The sequence below is a fragment of the Balaenoptera acutorostrata genome, chromosome 3 (assembly GCF_949987535.1).
Source record: "Balaenoptera acutorostrata chromosome 3, mBalAcu1.1, whole genome shotgun sequence".
Lineage (NCBI taxonomy): Eukaryota > Metazoa > Chordata > Mammalia > Artiodactyla > Balaenopteridae > Balaenoptera > Balaenoptera acutorostrata.
The window spans coordinates 53,119,096-53,137,043 of record NC_080066.1 but is presented as its reverse complement, the minus strand read 5'-3'; the positions used below and the strand labels follow the sequence as shown (position 1 = coordinate 53,137,043).

The 17,948-nt window shown below is 39.1% G+C and overlaps 1 protein-coding gene across 1 annotated transcript in view; it reads left to right on the top strand.

Moving 5' to 3' along the window:
- CERS3 (ceramide synthase 3) overlaps positions 1 to 17,948 on the top strand; it is an 86,380-nt gene that overhangs the window by 26,715 nt on the left and 41,717 nt on the right. Inside the window, exons 4-6 of the mRNA XM_057542670.1 lie at positions 3,221 to 3,338; positions 6,075 to 6,203; positions 9,538 to 9,644. Of these exons, the coding sequence (XP_057398653.1) occupies positions 3,221 to 3,338; positions 6,075 to 6,203; positions 9,538 to 9,644 (354 nt within the window). The remainder of the gene's footprint in view (positions 1 to 3,220; positions 3,339 to 6,074; positions 6,204 to 9,537; positions 9,645 to 17,948) is intronic.

Genomic DNA, 17,948 nt, shown 5'->3' with positions numbered 1-17,948 from the left:
CCTTCAATTATCAGAGTCTAATGTAAATTAGTGCTCTTACCTCTTTCCAGTCACTGAAAGATCATCAGACTACTCCTATCCCCTCCTTCAAATATTTAAAACCCTACAAGTCACTACAATAATTGATTTGTAAATCAGTCAAATTGCCCTTTCCATGCTGTTCCTTGGCATCTTGCATTTCCATGCTTCCGTCTGGGATTATTATCCTTCTGGCTGTAGAATCCCCTTTGGTTTGCTTGTCTGGAAATGTTATCATTTTACCCTATATCTTTAAAGGATATTTTTGCTGGGCATAGAATTCTAGGTTAGTAGTTATTTTCCTTAAGCACTTTAAAGAAGTCATTCCATTGTCTTCTGGATCCCCTCAGTTTCTTTAAGAATTCAGTTATCCATTTTATTTTTGCTTCTTCAAATGGTGTCCTTTTACTCTGATTTTAATATTTTGTATTTGTCTTTCAGCAATTTTAATATGATATGTATAAATGTGGTCTTCTGTGAATTTATCCTGCTTATTGTCCATAGTACTTCTTGAATCTGTGGCTTGATGTCTTAAGTCCATTTTGGAAAATTCTTAGCCATTGCTTCTGTTCCTTTCTCTCTCTCCTCTCTTTCTGGAATTCCAATTACAAGTGTGCTAATACGTTAGACCTTTACGCTAGGTCCTGAAGCTCTCTTATGCTTTCCCTAATATTTTCCAACCTCTTGCCTTACTGCTTCAGTCTATAGGGACACAGTTCTCCACAGACCTCTTGCATTTCTGCATGAAATATGAAGTGATACACGGACTGACTTTTATTCTGTACTGTCTTTCCAAGGATGTTTGTATGGCAAGCAACCTTGGAAGATAGAGGTAATGTCTCCTCTGAAGCAATTGGTATGCATGTCACTGTCCATTATAAAGATTTAGGTTCCCTAGCTCAGGGTTCCTCTCTGGTAGCAAAACCCACTGCATGTGCAGCTGTCACCTGACCCTCTTTGTTTAGCCATGGGAATTGGGGTGGGAGAACTGGCCCAAATACTGATATTCTGACAACTGTATTCGTGTGAATAATAAGCTATCCTTTATCTCTGACCCAGGAGTCTCATATCTTCTATCAGCATTCATGAAACTATGGCAAGCTAACTTGCAAGTAGGGTAAAATCTCAGACCCTTCACAGTTCTGGACATTTTCTACTTTCATGTCCTCCAGTTCACTAGTGCTTTTTTCAGCAGTGTCTAATCTGTTCTTAAACACATCTTTTGAGTTCTCAATTTTAGTTATGGTATTTTTCATTTCTCAAATTTTCACTTAATTCTTTTTTTATGGATTCCAGTTCTCTACTGAAAATTCCCACTAATTTTTAAAAATAACTTTAAATACGTGGTTAGTTTTTAAAGTTATTTTAAAGTCAGAGTCTGATAAATCCAATATCTTACTCACCTGTGGGTCTATTTTCTTTCTTATTCCTGTCTCCTTATGCTTGATAACATTTGATTGAATGATAGACATTGCATATGAAAAATAATGCTTAGAAATGGTATTATCTACCTCCTGAGAGGACTTACTTTCACTTCTGTTAAGCAGTTAGAGTAGAGACAGATCACCTTAAATTTTATCTGTGATTGAACGGATTTAATTTGGACTCCAGTCTTTGTGAGGGCAGATGTATTTACAACTTGCCCGTATTCCTAGGGTATTCTCTTACGGTGGTTTTAAATAAAAGATTATAGTATTTACCAGGACTTCTTTTCCCTTGCTGGCCCTGAATACCAGTTTACTTCCTAGCACTATGAGATTGCCAAAAGTCCTACTTAACTACTGCTTCTTAGTCTCTGGACTCTATACTGCTTATAAATTAGCAAATGCAGACTTTATGCTATACATTGGTGTGGTTTTCTTTGAAATTATCCTGCGTAGGGTCTGTAGTACTTCTTGAATTAAGGATGCACTTGAAATAAAGGATTTCATTTAATGCATTTTTCTTCTCTTTGAAATCTTGGCTCCACAGGTTCTGGTTGCCTTGGTTGTTCTCCAATGCCTTCAAACAGATATTTTTTCTGTACTTTATCCATATTTTTAAGTAGTTCTCACTAGGAGGGTTAGTCTCATACAGGCTTGTTTGTCATAGAAGAAAGCAGAAACTCTTATTCTTTCTTGGCCTTATCAAGGATGATGAGTTGACCAGAAAATTATTCCATTTAATGTGTTAGCTTTACTCTTCACTTCTCAGGTGTGTCAGTTATATGCTGGTGTATAATAAATCATCACCAAAACTTAGTGCCTTAAAACAACAACCATTTATTTGCTTATGATATGGATTAGCAATTTTGGCTAGGCTCAGCCGAGCAGTTCTGCTCCATGTGGTGTTAGCTGAGTTCATTCATGCATTTTCAGTTAGTTGACAGGCTGGCTAGGGCATATCACATGTCCCTGGTGCCCTCATTTGTATTTTTGTCAGTGGACACCTTGATGCTCTACTTTGTGACCTCCAGAAGGATAGCTCAGGTTTCTTACATGGTGCTTATGAGGTCTCTGATTGCATCATAGTTGCTATGTCCCCTTGACCAAAGGCCAAGATTCAAAGGCCTCCTGGTGATGTTAGAGGAGACTGTACCAGGGCATGAATATGAGAAGGTGAGATTCATTGAGGGCATTAATGTTACAACCCATCACACCAAATAATATAGTGTCTCAGCTTAGGTAAAACAAGCACACCGCCCCTCCTACTTTAAAGAAAATTCTAGCTATGGAAATTTCATTGTTTTTTTCAGGAGACATTTTTAGAGTACTTAAATAATTGTATATATTTTATTACTGTCCCATTTGAGAATGGGCCAATTTGGATCACCATCTTGTCACTACAAAAGAGGTTAGGACATCAGATTTGAGTAGTATTCAAGAAACATAAAACAAGATATTTTGTGGGACAAGCAGAACAGCTTTTCCATTGTTCTTAAGTAAAGATTTTAAAATTATTTTTCTAATTTAACTCTCAATCAACTAAAAGAATGCTTTTACACCTGTTGTAGTTTTATTAAATTTTAAACAAAACATTTAACTTGACTTTGGAATTCTTGTCTCCCTTTTTAGAAACAAAATACCTCAAAATATTGTCTCTGATTTCTTCTCAGAAGTTGAAATGTAAAACATTATTATTTGGGAGAATTTTGTGGAATATAAATAGGTATAAACAATAGTTTTAATCCTTAAAATGAGTTGTTTATATGGTGACATTAAAGTAGTGAATACTCTTGTTTTCCTCAGCCCTTGCTGCCATCTCAGTACTGGTACTACATTTTGGAGATGAGTTTTTATTGGTCTCTCTTATTTAGCCTTGGCTCTGATATCAAGAGGAAGGTAAGTGTCTTATTTACAAAACTACTTTATCCATTTTTTTCAAAAGTTTTTATCCCCCTGCCCCAAATCCTAATCTTTAAATCATATTTTTATATATATTCAGTTCCAGTTCATAACTTTTTTGCTTTTATAACACAAAGAATAGTGCAAATATGCCCATACTTTGGTGCCTTGGTAAGTATTTGTAGTGAAACATTATAGAAACTTTAACTTTGAAGCTCTACACTTGTTCAATAAGAAAAGAACTCTCCTTTATGATGTCTGCTTCTTTCTTTTGGTTTGAGAATTTAGTATTCTTCAGTGCAAAGAAGAAAAGTGCTAGTAGTTTTAATTCTACAGCCACGTCCTTTAGTTGATTACAGACCACTTTATATAATTCTTTTGATGTATTCAGTGACTTTGAAAACATTTTTTCCTTAATTCATCCAAGATCCTTGTTAGAAAACATTGCTTCAAGCACTATTAGCTTTGCTTTATTTTCAGGGAAACTAAGTCACAGGCATGCTAAATGCATCCTCTGAGGTCACAAAGTGTGGTATTTTAGGAACTGTTTGGTTGGTACTGATTCCTATTTGCTGGTACAGAAAATCGTATTAGACTCTCAGAGCAGTCACGGATTTCCTCATATACGTTAGCAGTACAGATCAAATGACAAATACTCTTGGCATGTACTTTATATGCTACGCTCTATATGAAAGATTGGTTTGTAGCAAAGTTTGGGTGATAAATAAAATTAAGTTGAATTCAGTATTAAGGAGATAAAACCAAGTTGGCTTGACTAAATGATGTTTGAGTGAGCGATGGTGCACAATCTATCACTAAGGGGCCCAGTCAGCTGCTCAACTGGAGATCCGGAAAGGAACTTACAGAATAAACCATAAGAACACACTGTGAAAAAATCTGATTGAAATGATTTCCTTTTTCATAAAACTTAATAACAGCTATAGTTTAACTGTTATTAACTTAATTTAGGCTAAGAATATGTCAAAATTTAATTGATTGAGTCATTTTCTCAAGGGATAGAATTGAAAATAATCATTATTTAGAAGGTCTTCATAGATATACTCAGGTAGGTTGATCCTGTAATGATCCTATCTTTTTCCCACTTTTGATCCTTTTATTTTTTTCAGTAGTTGCTTTCTCTTTATTATTTACAGGTGCATTGGACACCTTTTCAAAAATTCAATGTAGATATATGTCATATATTTGTAAATACACATCTTCAGAGACATAAAATTATTAGGAATCGGGTAAAGCACAGGCTCTGGAGTCAAATTGCCGAAGTTTGGATCCCTGACTTCACCACTCATTAACATCTTGAGCTAGTTGGTTACATTTGCTAAGCTAGATCTGTCTCCTCATATATAGAGTAGAGCTAAAAATAGTTCTTATCTCCTCCAGTTGTTGTGAGGATTAAACAAGTTAATTCATACAAAGCACTTTCTGGTGTATAGTAAGTACTCAATAAATTAGGCTGTTATTATTATCATGTTTATTCTTTTACTTTGGCTACAAGGAAACTGAAGTCTTTAAGTTTTTTTAAACATTTTAATCAGGATAGTCACAGACCATACAATTCATCTATTTAAAGTGCATAATGCAATGGTTTTGAGTATATTTGCAGAATTCTGCAGTCATCACCACAGTCAATTCTATTTCCATCACCTCAAATAGAAATCCTGTACCCTTTAGCAGTCACTCCGCATTTCTTCTAACCTCCACAGCCCCACGCAACCACTATCTACTTTCTGCCTCTATGCATTTGCCTCTTTCGGATATTTCATATAAATGGAATCATACAATATATGTTTTTTTGTATCTGGCTTCTTTCACTTAGCATAATGTTTCATTCATGTTGTAGCATGTATCAGTAATTCATTCCTTTTTATTAATGAATAATATTCTATTATATGGATATACTACATTTTGTTTATCCATTTATCAATTGATGGATATTTGGGTTGTTTCTACCTTTTTGGCTATTATGAATAATGCTACTATGAACATTGATGTGCAAATTTTTGCATGAACATATATTTTTATTTCTCTCATGTATATACCTAGGGGTGGAATTGCTAGACTATATAGTAGTCCTATGTATAACCTTTGGGGGAATTGTTAGACTCTAACAAAGCAGCCATGCCATTTTACATTCCTACCAGCAATGTATAAGAGTTCCAACTTCTCCACATCCTAGCCAACACTTGTTATTGTTTGTCTTTTTTATTATAGCTATCCTGGTGGGTGTGAAGTATTTTGCTACTGCAGTTATTCCACTTTCATTTGTTCCTTATTTCATATGCAGTAACTCTTATTTTAATAGTTGTGTAGTTTTATTATATCTGTCTTGGAATTAGGCAGGGAATTAACAATAAATGTAAATGTACACAGGAATATGCTTGTGTGTGTATGTATGTCTTGTGTGTGTGTGTGTGTGTGTGTGTGTGTGTGTGTACATATATCCAGTGTAGGGCAGTGGGAAGAACAGCAGATATTAGGACTTAGATGACAACGGTTCAATGCTATCTCAATGTTAAATGACTTAATCAATGAGGATAACTCTTGTTCTATCTCCCTCACAAGGATTGTGCTTAAGAATAAAAGTGAAAGCATTTTACACAGTTCAAAATATGCAGATGTAAGTTGTTAGTTTTAAAATTATTATTATCTCTTCCAGTGATTGATTGAGAAATAACTGCATTTGCTTAATGGTTTCCATTTCCCCTCATTATATAGGATTTTCTAGCTCATGTCATCCACCACCTGGCTGCTGTTAGTTTGATGAGCTTTTCTTGGTGTGCTAATTATATTCGCAGTGGGACCCTCGTGATGATTTTACACGATGTGGCCGACATTTGGCTGGAGGTAAACGTTTGCCATTAAAAAACTAATAACAATACCATGTCCTGGGTTAACTGTGACTCCTCACAGGAAGAATTGTCTGTGAGTGATTTAGCAGAGCTCTCTGTCCTGAAAACACCCAAAGTTTGCAGATGTCTCTAGGTCCCCAGATCTTTCAAGTTCAAAGAAAGGAAAGCTTTCAGTTTTTATTTTCTAACCTTCTTTCTCCATGGTACTCGAGAGAGAGGTTAATTTGTGGGATTCCACTTATGCAAGTTGCATGCAGATATTAGCTTAGGAAGTAAGCTGAGGTATCTGAAGAGGACTGAACTCTAAGCTTTTAAACGGAAAACTTGGACTATGACATTGTAGATTTTTAAAGTTGGTCGGCACCGTATATTCACTTAAGCAAAGCTAAATACGCACTGAATGCTTGCACCTCCCTGCGTGGACTCTCCTCCAGCTTTAAGGAATGAAAGCCGATGTTTATTTAAATGACATTTTTTTTCTAAGGAAGGAATGTTTCAGAGCAGGGGACATTAAAACAAGAGTCTTCCTAATCCCAAACCACACAAAATATAAGGAACAATGCAAAATTAGGATTGTTTTCTCTACATCTTTCTGATGTGCTTTGGTTCCTGTTTACCCTGAGGCAGTGGGTCCTGCTGTACTTAGAGCCACATTGTTCATCATTTAAATATACTCATTTATAATGAAGCCGGGGGAAATAATGCTAACCCATTTGCATTCAGGATTGCCTCTTCAAGGGCTAATAATTGAATGTAAGTTGATATGGAAGAAATTTAATTTAATTTAATAAGATCTTGTTCTTCTAGATCAGGGTTCAGCAAACTTTTTGGTAAAGAGCCAGGTAGTAAATCTAGCTTTGTGGGCCTCATAGGATCTCTTGTCACATATTTTTCTTTTTTGTTGTTTTTTCTTTTCTCTTGTACCCCTTTAAAAATGTGAAAACTATTCTTATCCTTCTTAACTCAAGGGCTGACCAGCTTTAGCCCATAGGCTGAACTGTAATTTGCCAAACCCTGTTCTAGATATAACCAGAAGTCATTTGAAGCCATTTCAGAGCAACTGGCTGTTGTTAAAACATTAGCTGTGTACAGAATTGTATTTCTTGTATGTAATCGTAATTAGACACGTAAATACCATTCTAACGTCAGGATTATTATATGTGCTTCAGGGCAACACATGGCTTAGGAAGGATTGTGCCAGTTTTTCCGTGTGTTGCTCTCTGAATGTAGCCATCTCTGCTATAGTTACCTCCTTCTCTGATCATATCTCAGAAACCCTGCCTGAAAATTAAGACCAAATTGGCCATGAGTTAAAAATTGTATGCTACTCTATTCTTCTAACCCTCTAGTTCAATTGCCTTTGGTGTGTGTCCACCGTAAAAACAGCTTCATTGTGTTACTAAAAGGGAGAGTTAGGTGTTGGGACTGGGAATGAGCACCGTGTTATCCCTGTCTACCCTGCCATTGACATGACATAGCTCCCTAGGTGACCTGGACAAATCACTTAATGCTTTGTTTCTATCCTCAGCTGTAGCATGAGAAGTCATATCTACCTCTTAGGGTATATTGTGCAGTTTAGCTCACTATCGTTTGAAAATGTTCTGAGGTCCTTAGGTAAAAAACAGAAGAAAAATGAAATGTCAAACTCAGTTCCCTACATGGGTAAACTATGAGAACAGCTTCATGTTGTTAATGATATCAATAATTCTTGATTCACAAGTCATGATCTAACTTGAGGTTCGGTGAGTGAGGCCACTACCCTCCATCAGCTGGTGGTAGAAACAACATTGAATAGTGGCGTGGGGCCGATTTTTTATATTCTCCAGAAGTGCCTATTCCATAGCTTCCTCAAGTAGTTTGTTTTAGTGTTTGTCCTCTCAGTCAAGTTCTAATTGAACCCAGACATGGTACAACTTTTACCCCTGTTTAGACCTTCCTAAAGATGGAGACTATTAATCTTTCATGTTCCTTAAGACAGTTGTTGGGTCATTTCTTAGTTCTTTCTTTGCAAGGAAGAACAGCCTCAACATCTACAATTTTTACTCATAAGCAACCTTGTGCCTTCTTCATGCATCTTCATGATCTTCTCTAGTTTTCTGCATGTTAAATTTGGATCCAGGACCCAACACTTTAACAGTATTTTGACTGATACTTAGCAAAGGAGAGGGGTTTCTCTCTGATATCCATCTTTGCACAGCCCAGAATAGGCCACGTGTGCATTTGCCCAAAGGAGTGCTACTTTGCCATCACAAATGGGGGCAAAGTAGCACTCTTCATGCCTATGCACATCTCTAGCTTCCTGCCCTGGCCTACCTTCTGACCCTTCAAACAGCTCCCCACTCCATTCCAAGCCCTCTAAACTTCTGGCCTTTCTCCCCATACCCAAGTCCTGCCCAGCTGGCGTGCCAGCCTTCTATCTCAGCAATGGAGGCTGTTCCCTTTTGGGACCCTGCCAAACCCATAGTCTGATCACATTCTTACCCCATGGTAAGTATGGAAAATGCAATGTAAACCATCCCTGAAATGTAATAAGCTGCTTCTCTTGTTCTAGATGGGCCTTGAGGTTCCTGGGTGATTTCAGTTCTGAAACTGGCAGGGCTGAACCACACCACCCACCTGCCGACCTCCCACCCCCAACTTCAGACTCTTTCCCATTCAGCCTTGGGCTCCGCTGGATAATGCAAGAGAACATCCTCGTTACATTAGTACCACAATAAACAACATTTTCTGTAATTCTTTTCACTCAACACAGATAATATGAGCACTACAGGCTAGCATAAAGTAAGTAGGGAAAATCAAGTGCTTGAAACTTTACTTCAACCAGGACATGGCCCCAAGGGCTGCCTCCTAACTCCACTTCTTCTGTCATCTGCCTTAAAGTAGCCGCCTTGATTGAAACATGCCCAGCCCAGCCCAGGACTTCACTCATATCCCAGCCTTTCTTCAATCCCGCTCTCCTCCCAGTTAAATGGAGGAATTCAATAAATGCCCAGATAAAATACATGCTAAAATTAATTATGCTAATTTGTAGTGCTTGTGAAATACAGGAGTAATATTACAGTCATTCTAACTAATTTTTTAAACATTATATTATGCAAAGTTTCAAACATATGACAAGGTAAAGAGTATAATGGGCCCAATGGACCCATCATCCAGCTTTAACAGTTATCAATATGGCCAATCTTGTTTCGGCTATTTCTCATCCATAACCCAACCCCCACCAAGATTTTGAAGCAAATCCCAGGTATAATTTAATCTATAAATATTTAATTTAAAAATTTTACGTGAATATCACCCTATCTGAATGCAATTTCTTTCTATTTTCTCAGTCTGCTAAGATGTTTTCTTATGCCGGATGGAAGCAAACCTGTAACACCCTGTTTTTCATCTTCTCCATCATATTTTTCATCAGCCGCCTCATTATTTTTCCCTTCTGGTGAGTAGACAAGGTGCTGTGTGTGCCTTTGGTCACTGTGCTGAGGTGGCCCTGCATGTTGTTCAGGTTGGAGCATTGCCTTTTCTTTCTTTCTTACACTGATCTCCAGCTATTTGTGCCAAGTTCAGCTGGAAAGAAGAATGTGAAGGGGCCATTTTTATAGATAATTAAAACCACACCTTCCAATGTGAAAAGGCTTGTTACAAAGGGAGATTAAAGATGTGTAACCAATGGGAAGCAGCAACTCTTATTCTGTGTCTGGTTTCATGAATATGGGTCTTTCTTTGTGATTAACAGCTTTTCCAGTTATTCAGTGAAATGTCATTGGCCAATTATCAGCTCTTTAAAAGAGAGGCAAGTTCTGTGTTAAACTTACAATAGTTATAACCACCATTAATTGAATGCCAGACACTGGACTAGGCCCTTTATATATCTTGGCACTAGCTACACAACAAATCATAAAGATAGGTATCATCACTTCCAGTTTGCAGATGAGGAAACTGATGCTGATTTCATTTTCCATGATCACTGGTCCTAACAGTGATTTGGACCACTGGCTCTTGGTCAGTCTGTTGATTTTGTTTAGCCAAGAGCTGGCAACGTAGAACCTATGTTGTGTCTCTCCTGACAATCATTCCTTTGGCAAGCATAATTTTCCACGTGTTGATTGACAGAAACCAGAGGAAAAATGTGAGGAAGACATTGATGGTTTGGAAAGAACAGCTTAAAACTAACTGTAGTTTGGGGATAGTCTAGGAGTTTCAGATATTCTCAACAGAAAAACTAGTGCTATTGGAGGTACTAGGTTCCAGCGGAATGAAATGGGGACCCGGGTTTCAGGCCTGATCCCTTGTGGGTGGAGAGCACCCTTGACTAGCAGCATGCAGGGAAGACTGGTAAGAGAGTGTGGGTGCTGCCTGCCCTGTGGAAGCCAGCTGCGTTCTTTAACCCAGGATTGGGTGTCTTGATTAGACAGTTTTTTCTGGAGAGGATCAGCATCATGCAGTGATGAATTTCACAGATGCAAGTCAGTCCTGGCTCCAGACTTACTACCTGTGTGATCTTGTACAGGTTAGAACATTTTTCTGTGCCTCAGTTTCTCATCTGTAAAATGTAAATAAGGGTTGTCATGAGGCTTAATTGAAGTAATACATATGAAATAGCTTAGAACAGTGTCTGGAACATAGTAAGGATTCAGTAAATACCAGCTGTTACTACTAAAATTATTAATGAGTCTCTGAGAATTTGAAGTTTAATCTAGAATCAAATCTGAGATACATGTTTAAGATACTCTTCTTGGTTGATGAATCATATTACCATCACTTTTGCTTTGGCTGATCAAGTGTGTTTATGAAATTAGAATATTGTACAATAGCAATTATTGATAGGGTAAGTATTAACTTGCAGATAGCAGTTGAGTTGTGGCTTTTCAGTGTGACTTTCATGGTGCTCTAAATCCAGCATTTGCCTGTTGGTGACACTTATTTTGTTCAAAAAGTACCATGTGTTCCAGTTATCTATAGCTGTATAACAAACCTTTGAAAAATTTAGTGGCTTGAGACAATAGTGAGCAAACTTTTTTTATAAAGGGCCATAGAATAACTGTTTTAGGCTTTGAGGGCCATATATGGTCTCTGTTGCATGTTTTTCTTTGTTTGGTTCTTATTCTTTTACAACCCTTTAAAAATGTACCAAACCTAGCTTAGATCACTGGCTGTAGAAAAATGGGCTGCAGGCCAGACTTTACCAACACGCCATGTTTTGCAGAGCTCTCTCTTAAAACAACAACACATTATTATTACTATTTCTTATGGATCTGGGAGTTGACAGGCCTCATCTACATGGTTTTCACTCATGTGGTTACAATCAGATGGTCGTTGGGCAGTCAGGGTTGGAGTTTTCTTGAAGGCTTCCTCACTCACAAGGTTCAGGTGACACCCGTGACATCAGCTGGTTGATGCTGATTGCTGGTTGGGACCACTGCTGGGCCTGTCAGCTGGAACACATGCCCATGCCCCTCCACTGGCCTGACCTTCTCTTAGCACAGCAGATGGATTTCAAGGGTGAGCAGTTCAAGAGAGAGCTTGGCAGATGCTGTGTCTCCTTTTATAACCCAGCTTCAGAAGTCACAGCATGTCACTTCCAGCCTCGTTTTCTTCATTGAATCCAAGTCACTAAAGCCAGCTCATATTTAAGGGAAGGAAATTTAGACTCCATTTCTTGATGGGAAGAGTTTCAAATTATTTGTAGAGATATTTTAAAAGCACACACCATGGAAGTTCTCAGTCTGGAGAACTCTCTGAGAAGCTTCTAAGTATAGCTGCTGTGGTTGACTACTGATTCAGCATCGAAGGATCTTCGCCTCGGACCTTCCCATGATGTCTCAAAATCAACAGGCCAGCTTACTCTGCCTCACAGACAGTCCAACATCGGGTTGGGGTTGAGTGGTGTGTTACTTTCCCACATACCCTCAACTTTAAAATCCTAGATTTAAGTGACTTCCCTGGTGGCGCAGTGGTTAAGAATCCACCTGCCAGTGCAAGGGACACAGGGTCGATCCCTGGTCCGGGAAGATCCCACATGCCACGGAGCAACTAAGCCCATGTGCCCCAACTACTGAGCCTGCACTCTAGAGCCCACGAGCCACAACTACTGAGCCTGCGTGCCATGACAACTGAAGCCCACGTAGCTAGAGCCCGTGCTCCGCAACAAGATAAGCCACCACAATGAGAAGCCCGCACACCACAATGAAGAGTAACCCCCACTCACCACAACTAGATAGCCCATGCACAGCAATGAAGACCCAATGCAGCCAAAAATAAATAAATGAATAAAAATTAAAAAAAAAAGAAAGGAGAATGATCAAACCAGAAGAAATAAAGACATTATTAAAAAAAAAATCCTAAATTTAAGAACTCATTCTCTTGCCAGCATTTCTGGAATTCAAGGAGAATTAGTTACATGCATTTGGCATTTTCTTGATCTTGATACTTCGCTGAATTCACCAGCCTACTGCAGAGGGCAACCAATACCACTGTTTGCTGTCTTCAGGAGGTTGGGCTGCAAATAAACCAGTATTAACAGACTTGACTGTAAAAATATTTTGTGGGTAAAAATTCTTCTGTACTGACATTGACTGATCTTCATTGCTTGGAAGCTTAAGGAGAACCTCACCAAGCTATTGGAAGTTTGGGAGATGGGTTTTTCATGGTTTTTGAAAACATTAGTTGCAGTGTATTACTCTGACTTGAATAGCCATCCCATCAGCTTGAACGTGTTACACAACCAAGTGGTGGTACCAAAGAGGAAAAGTCAGTTCCTTGTTGTTAGTCTGGCTCCCACCATCTGTCTAAAACTTGTAACGCTGCACGCTCACTTTTCAAGGATATTTTATTAGTCCAGATTCGTTGGGCATTTACCATGGACCAAACAAAGTGCAGACAGGCCCATTTCAATATTCAGACATTTTAGAGGTTCTGTGGGAGGTGGTTCACCATCTAATTGCTCTGTTCTTCTCAACTGCTTTTGTTGTACATTTTGTGGTGAGGTGAAGGGTTGAGTGGGGAGAAAGCTGACTGGGGTGGCGCCATCTGAAACCTTGAGAAAAAGAACAGGAGTTTTACATCACACGTGTCCTTCCCTTTCTTCTCCTTTCCTTTTATTCCCCCAGCCTCAAGCAGATTTGCTTTCCCCTCATGAGGTTCCTCTTGTGTTCGTACAACTGTGTCCCCAATTCTCCTTTCCCCCTGCTCTTTTTAGGGATCTAATTTAGCCAGTTTTCAGTAGTGTCAGCAAGAGTTAATTACCTTGATTTTCTAAACAGTGTTACTGTCAACATTAGGTAGACATTCCAGTTGGCACTGGCCAAAGTGCTTTAATCTAATTGCCTGGTTACCCCCATTTATTTGCATTTTTCTTCAAAAACATTTAAATCTCAGGCTTATGTTATTCACATTGTATTCCCAACTATTGTATTAAAATAACGACTTCTATATTTGTGAATTATTGGATGTATCTCTCTACTTGAATATTATACAGATACCACCCGAGATCATTCGGTTAGAAAGAGCCTCCGAAGGTCAGATAAATGGTTCCCCTAACTCCTGACAGTTTTCCTCCATAAATAAAAAGAGCAGATAATGATTTAGTCCAGGCTGATTGATCTGAAGGGAAGGAGCACTGTTTCAACTGAAGTTTCGGAGTGGCAGTGCTGGCTCATTGCTTTGTTTCTTGAACTCACCACTGCTAGATGTTGTGAGGAGCTCACGGAAGAGTGAGACGCAGCTCCTAGCCTGCAGCAGTTCATGATGGCAGTAGAAGAAATCTTTGTATCCACCACCTTTTTCATGTATTTGAAGGCTATTAATACTGACCCATATTTTTTTGATATTTCAAAAAGAGAAAAATAAAACATTTCCTGTAAACCAAAACTACAATGAGGTATCACCTCACACTAGTCAGAATGGCCATCATTAAAAAGTCTACAAATAATAATTGCTAAGAGAGGGTGTGGAGAAAAAGGAACCCTCCTACACCCTTGGTGGGAATGTAAATCGGTGAAGTCACTAAGGAGAACAATATGGAGGCTCCTTAAAAAACTAAAAAATAGAGTTACCATGTGATCCTACAATCCCACTCTTGGGCATATATCTTGGAAAAGATGAAAACTCTAATTCAAAAAGATACATGCACCCCAATGTTTATTGCAGCACTATTTACAATAGCTATGACATGGAAGCAACCTAATTGTCCATTGACAAATTAATGGATAAAGAAGATATGGTACATATATACAATGGAATGTTACTCAGCTGTGAAAAAGAATGAAATAATGCCATTTGCAGCAATATGTATGGACCTAGAGATTATCATACTAAGTGAAGTACAATAAGTCAGACAGAGAAAGACAAATAATCATATGATATCACTTATATGTGGAATCTAACAAAATGATGCAAAGGAATTTATTCACAAAACAGAAATAGACTCACAGACATAGAAAACAATGTATGGTTACCAAAGGGGAAACGGGGGGAGGGATAAATTAGGGCTTTGGGATTAATAGGTACGCACTACTATATATAAAATAGATAAACAACAAGGACCTACAAAGGAATTGTATTCAATATCTTATAATAACCTATAATGGAAAAGAATCTGAAAAAGAATAGATACATATATGTATAACTGAATCACTTTGCTGTACACTTGGAACTAACACAACATTGTAAATTAAATAGACTTCAATTTTAAAAATGGTTAAGAATATAAAAAATAAAACATTTCCAACAGTGAATGATACTCAAATAAATAGCTTCCTTACCTCCAAGGGTACATATGCTAGTGGTAACTTTATTTTCCCCACCAGTGGTTCACAGAACTTTGGACTTCATCTTTTGATGATTCAGGTCTCACTGGTATAGAAAGATGGTACCCTGAGAAGCCTCATATGAAAGAGAATTTTGTGGGCAATGAGGCCATATAAACCCTTGAAATGGCTATCGGAGAGAGGACAGTTTTAAGAGAAGACGAGACACAACAAAGCTGAAAGCATACAGCAGTGCTCTTAGCTGATGTCCATCAGAGAGAGACAAGAGTGAGGACACGATGGTCCTTTCTTTCCTCCTAAGGCCTGGTGCCTCCGTTCTGAATGGTGTGTCAGGGGCAGAGCAGGGGTCTGATGCTGCCAGGGTCAGCTTCCTCGCCCTCCTGGGATGGCACAGTGCCCTTCCCACAGTCATCAGAGGAGAGGAGGGGCTGCACCGTGCCAGAGAGGCTCTGTTGAACCATCTCGGAACTGGACTTTCCAGTCACGCAGCTTATAGAGGAGACGGCAAATGACACTGCAGGTGTTTGCTCTGCGTCTCATTCAACGAGGAGCCCTCAGGGGAGCTCCTTCCCACACCCCACAGGCTTGGCACTTCTGTTGCTGCTTGTAAACTTATGAAGGACAGCTACAACAGTCCATAGAATTTTAGAATTTTAAATTCATAATTTAGTCCAACCCCTTTATTCATTTATATGTTTGGAAATAATTTTAAGCTTACAGGATAATTTCAAGTGTATCACAGAGAACTCTTACATATTGCCTTTACCCAAATTTACCAGTTAACGTTTCCCCCATTTGCTTTGTCATTTTTTCCTCTCTCTCTGTTTCTCTTTCTCTTTCTCTCTCAACACACACACCCACATGTGCTCACACATGTAGGTGTGTGTGTGTATATATACACATATATATATGTATACATATTTTTTCTGAACCAGTTGAAAGTTGAAACCATCACATCCTTTTAATCCTAAATAGTTCAGTGTGTATTTCCTAAGGACAAGGACATTTTTCTACAGAATCACAGTATAGTTATCAATTTCAGGAAAGGTAGCAATCTACCATCCATGTTTCAGTTTTGTCAATTGATCCGATAGTGCCTTTCATTGCTTTTTTTCCCTCACTATTGGATTTGGCCCAGGACCACATCCTGCATTCAGAATGTTGTCATCCGCCTGGAATAGTCCTCACCCCTTCTTGCCTTTCATGTCATAGATATTGTTGAAGCGTTGCAACCCTGTTCGTTTTTCACGTGAGAAGTTAAGATAGTTCCAGGATCGCACAGCTAGTTATGAAAGAATCAAGATTAGAAACAGGACATTTGAAACACAAAACAGATATGTTTCCAGTTAAGTTACTAAATTTGATAATTAAGAGCAGGCATCATTGCCTTACCTAAGTATTATTAAGTTTTCTTCAACTACTTGGTCACTTCGAAATATAAGCCATCTCTAGAATGTTAGGTGAGCAATTACGCACCTGTAGAACCAGTATTTGTTATCCTGAAAAGGCTTAATGCTCACACCTACAATTAGCAAGAAAAAAAGACCTTTAACTTTCATTAGAAAAATACAACTTTTGGTGGCTGCCTTATCCAGCCCAGCAAAACCAACTACTATTTATACCAACAATGTGATTTTTTTCAAACCATGTAAACTTTAGTGATTGAGTAAAGAGTAAAAATGGGGGAAAAAACCCAAAACAGGAAAAAGGCCGAGCTTTGCAATCCACGGGCGCCATGGTAGTGCATCCGTTTGTACAGATTAAAGGCCAGCGTACAGAGCAGAATTGAGGAGTATTCTCTGTGAAAAGGGAGATTCCACAGGGCCCACAAGGTAAATGTGCAAGTGTTTGTGGGTTCACTCGTGTGTCTGCACACTTGATACACAAAATTGAGAAAGGCAGATTTGTTTTTTTTCCTTCCCATTCTCCTTTCAGCAAAAGACCAGAAGAAACTGAGGCTGAGAGATTGGACCATCTTTTAGTGAGGGCAGTGAGACCCATAGGAAGAGGCCCTGAAAATGCAACTGAAGCCCCATAACTGCTGTCCTCCCTTCTGAACTCCTCTTCACTTCTTGGACCTCCTATCCCCTCTGTCCTCCCACAGCACAGGGTCCCCACTCCTCCTTAGCCTGCTCCTCCCCTCCAAAGCGGCCTCCTCCTTCTCCCTGATATGCAGAAAATCCAGCTATTTCAGCAGCACCCTCCCTGGGTGTTGCCCACCCTGTGTTATTAACTAAGCCCTCTGCAGTAGGAAAGGGGGTGGTGGTGGAAAGCCATCTCGTCATAGTGATGGTAATAGTAATGTTATAACTACCATTTTTGAGTGCTTACTATATGCTAAGCTGTTTGCATTTGTCAACTCATTTAATTCTCACAACAACCTGACCAGGTGAGACCTGTTTTATTACAGAAGAAACTGAAGCCCAGAGAAGCTACATAACTTGCTGCAGACCCCAGGGAAGCCTTGATCCAAATCTAGCGGGCTCCAGCGCCCATGCCATTGACCTCTCCTCTCTGCAGTGGCTTGGCTGTCTCTGAAGGCATTTGTGTTTAATGGCAGTCTCTTCTGTTTCTAGGACTCTGCCTTTTGCAAAGCTGGCTGTGTGTTTCTCTGGAACCGCTCATTCCGAGATGTGGGGTTAGTTCTACCCAAAGAATGGGAGGTTGTGCAGGTTACCAGGCAAGAAAATAGCGGCCTTAGTCCTGGAGCCCAGCTCTGATGATTCTAGGCCAGGTGTATCACTCTTCTTTCTAAAACTGGCAAAGCTTCCCAAAGATCTTACAAGGAAGGCCACACCCTTGACCTTGACTTTCAAGGCCAACAGGAGATGGCTGCATTCACCAATCCAGCTTTATCTTCACCCCACCCCCACCCCCTGCCACTACTCTCCCTGAAGCCACACTGGTCTTCTTTTAGCCCTTGAATTTTCCATGATGCCTCCACCTGAGAGTTTTGTATATGTCGTTTCCTCCGA